This window comes from Helobdella robusta (genome assembly GCF_000326865.2).
Source record: "Helobdella robusta unplaced genomic scaffold HELROscaffold_26, whole genome shotgun sequence".
NCBI lineage: Eukaryota > Metazoa > Annelida > Clitellata > Rhynchobdellida > Glossiphoniidae > Helobdella > Helobdella robusta.
Window position 1 is genome coordinate 2,324,733 of NW_008704349.1, and position 4,059 is coordinate 2,328,791.

General features: G+C 37.2%; 1 protein-coding gene across 1 annotated transcript; it reads right to left on the bottom strand.

The window, feature by feature from the left end:
- Positions 1–1,062: 1,062 nt before the first annotated feature.
- Positions 1,063–2,506, bottom strand: HELRODRAFT_125498 (hypothetical protein; the record flags this gene model as incomplete). Its single annotated transcript, XM_009020119.1, has 4 exons — positions 1,063–1,143; positions 1,492–1,665; positions 1,994–2,140; positions 2,420–2,506. Coding segments are annotated over 4 exons (489 nt in total), but the record flags the coding sequence as incomplete, so codon positions are not given.
- Between the last annotated feature and the right edge of the window lie 1,553 nt (positions 2,507–4,059).

The following is a 4,059-nucleotide window of genomic DNA, read 5'->3' on the forward strand; positions in this document are numbered from 1 at the left end:
TGCACCGTCCACAACAATGTTTGACTGGAAGGTCAAGGCGCTCTTAATACCGGTTTTTATCAATCTGGGTATTTTTGATAAAAATGTATTTAAAAAATGTGTTTAAAAAATGTATTTAAGAAATGTATTTTCAGATGTCAGTGTACTACTCTGAACGTTTATGAATGATATCGTTTTACTATTGGTAATAATTTTAATAAATTTTTATATTTCCAATCTAGCTTGTATTTCTAACCTAGCTTGTTGTAAGATAAGACTTTAAAATTTATTCAAAGTTTATATTAAATTTTGAAATTTATTTAAATTACCAGCATTAGTAGAACGAAATGTACACATGTACTGACTTTGTATCGACCCCGAGTTCTGCGGACAGCAACGCAGTGGCACTCGGTCTGATCTGACCGTGGAGGTCAAAGTTTCTATTTGTAAAAAATGTCTTCAAGTCGATTGCTCCTTTAGCTTTCAACAGCACCGACACAACACCGGTCATTGAACATTTTACCGGCAAGCCGATTAGCGTCGGTACCGTCACGTGGAAATCAGCCAACGGTTTCGTGTAACTTTTTTCAATAACTTTCTCGTTTGCTAATTCCATTAGCGCTGGCAAAAAGTTGAACTTGTTTTTAAGGGAATCAATGTCGGGTACGTCGAATAATTGGTCGGTGTAGAACTCCGCGCCGAGGGTCCTCATGTACAGCGAAGCCTCGGGGTGGTCAACTTTGTGGCGCTTCAAGAGCTGCGTCATTCAAAAAGTGAAACATTTACGACTTAAAAGTCGATGGTATAAAAAAATGTGTTAATTATGAATGACGAAGAAAAGCTGAAACAAAAACTGTCGACTAATTAACACTGCCGACACCGACAATGACAGAATTGAACAAATCTTCAAGTGACCTCGTCATCGAAACGTTTCAAAGTTCCATCGAAGGCAGCTCCGGCCGTACTCTTCTTAACTGGATTTGAGTTGTAGTTTGAAAAAACTTTTTCCAACAGTTCCTCTACACCTTGGATTCTTCCTCCGAACTCGAACAAATTGATGGAAGTGCCAAACATGTCCATAGTCAAGTTGACAGAAGCCGATCTTGGGACAAAGGATTTTGACGAATATATGACATTGGTCTCCACCGAGCCTCCAAAGTTTTTCTGAAAAAAAATTCACATTAATTTTTAGCGTTAAGCCATTACTTAATTTGTATTTGTAAAAATCGTAAACGAGTTACTGTACTGATGAAGTGATGACGATGTTAAAGATAAGATGATGATGTTATAAGATGATGATAAGTTACAAGAGTGATAATAAGATGATGATGTTACAAGATGATGATAAGTTACAAGAGTGATGATAAGATGATGATAATGAGATGATGCTGATGATGGTGGCAACCACCTAGCCCCACTAACGTGCTTTTAATATTGAAATTTGTAAAATTGGCAATTAATTAATATTAAAAAATAAAACATTTATAAAAATTATTTAAAAATATAACACACGTCATCGTCGAACGAGGAGTAGTCAATATTTTTGGAGAACTTCCGGAAATCCAAATTGAACTTCTCGAAATTTCCGACAACGTCATGGTCTTGAAGGTACCTGGAGAGAGTTTCCTTCATTGGACTGTCGGAGTTTGCAAGATTCATAAGATGAGAGTAGATGAACGATCCAACCTGCATCGTTGAGTGAGTGAGAAAGATGAGGTGATGATGACACCGTGTGATGGTCAGATTGTGATAATATAATGAGTAATTATGACATGATGGCATTGAAAATCATGATAATAAGATAATGATTAGGAAAGTAAATTGGTGATGATAATTTTTCTGATCGTACTGATAACTTTAACATTGCAGTTAACACCATCATCATAACCACTATCACCATAATTATCATAACGACCATCATCGAAATCGCCACCAACATCATCATCTTCATCATCCTCTTCCTCTCCACACTCATCTTCCCCATCATCATCTTCATACTCGTCGTCCCCATTACCTGCTGAGACTGTTCTTTCTCCAATTTATCCTGTAGCATCCCCTTGAGGAACTTCTCATCTGCACACCTCATTCTTTGCAGGTAGGCCTGTATGCGTAGCTCGCTGTCCATTTCCTTGCTCCAGGTTATCTTCTCAAGGAAGTCCATCTATTTTGCGTGGAGTGTGAAAGAAGCGATTGGAAATTTCAAAATTTTTGAATTATGCCATTAAATCAGGCAGAAAATTTCAAAATTTTTAAATTATGCCATTAAATTAGGCAGAAAATTTTAAAATTTTTAAATTATGCCATTAAATTAGGCAGAAAATTTTAAAATTTTTGAATTATGCCATTAAATTAGGCAGAAAATTTCAAAATTTTTGAATTATGCCATTAAATTAGGCAAATTTTTCATGGTAAATTACTGAACTAATAATCGTAAACTCACAACAGGCTGGTGGCATTTCTGTCTTCTGAAAGTTTCTAAAGCTGCCACTTTGATCGAGTGTTCTACACTGACATCCTGTACACATTCTTTGATGGTGCTGAATGTGACCTGATCGAAGATACCAACATTTCCAAGGGCTTTCATGGCCTTCAAGAGTTTTGCTTTTGTTTGTTTGTCCAGATTTTGCTTTCTGCAGTTGCTTCTGTGGTTTGTTTTGTGTGTGTGTGTTTTGTTATTTTTCTGTTTGCTGTTTGTGTTGAATGTTGTTTGTGTTTATGTATGTATGTATGTGTGTGTGTGTGTGTGTGTGTGTGTGTGTGTGTGTGTGTGTGTGTGTGTGTGTGTGTGTGTGTGTGTGGAGGTTTTGTTGATATTCTATGTGCGTATGTTTGTTCATGTTTCTCGGTTGGTTTTCACCTTTGTAGGTCGTTTTTGTTTAGAGTCGATGTAAAAATATCAATTATAATAAAAATTCACTCGCAATAACAGCAGCGCTTAAAATAATCACGACGACGACAATAACGAAACCAAATAAACAACAACAACATCAACAACAACATCAACAACAACGAATGACGTCATCATTCCTAACTTGACGTTCACGAGAATTTCGGACATGATACTTCTGACGTGGATGAGTTCTTTGTTGGATTTGTGTTGGACGTAGTAGTTGTGTAGGAGGGAGCTTACAAAGAGAACCGACTCTTCGTAATGCTCTTTTAATAGGCCCTGGGGTGAATGAATGATTGAATGAATAGGTGAATGAATGAATGCATCAATGAATAAATGGATGGATTAGTAAATAAAAAATAAGCGAACAAACGAACTAATGGATAAATAAATGAATGATGAAAAGCAATCGATTAAATGTACAAACTAGTCAAATATAAATTAAGTAAAACTTCCGTCATACATTCATTCATTCCATTTTTTCTCTAAAGAATAGACCAGCCCCACAAACCTCAGCCTCTGAAAGCATCTCATCAGTGACATGTTTAATGAACATCAGTGAAGTTAGCCAGGCCATTTTTCTCGTTCGGTCGACTTTGTCGTAGTAGTGGCGTCTGAATGTGACACTGGCTGTCGTCTGCAGCACGGAGATTGCGTCGTACAGGTAGTTCCTTGTGGCAATGACAAGTGAGTAAGTGAGTAGGAAGATGGCGAGAAAGTTGAGTAGAACGATGACGATGAACTCATCATATGGGTGATATGGATTGAGAAACAGTAAAGTGATGAATGACGTTGGCAAGAATGTGTAAAGTGATTGAGGTGAAGATGGAGAGAGAGAAAATAAAATACCGACAAAGGCACAATACAAACTTTGTCCTATCATCTGACACAGTAGATTCAAGCCGCTTCAAGTCATCGAAACTCAATTTCCTCATCTGTCTGACCAGAGTAACGAAAGCAGTAGGAGTGGCGCCACTAATGGTGTTTTGATTTTTCAGCTGGAGTAAGGTCTGGTGGGCATTGTTGAAGTACTCGTTGTACTCGAAATGGTCAGCTCTGTGATCATACAAGAGGGAGGACCTAATCCTCTTGGTCGATATCCTCAAGGCTGTTGTTGGTTTTTGCCGTGTAGGAATTTTTGAATAAATTAAAATAAGATAAATCGGGAATCAAAGAATAAGTTAATGAAA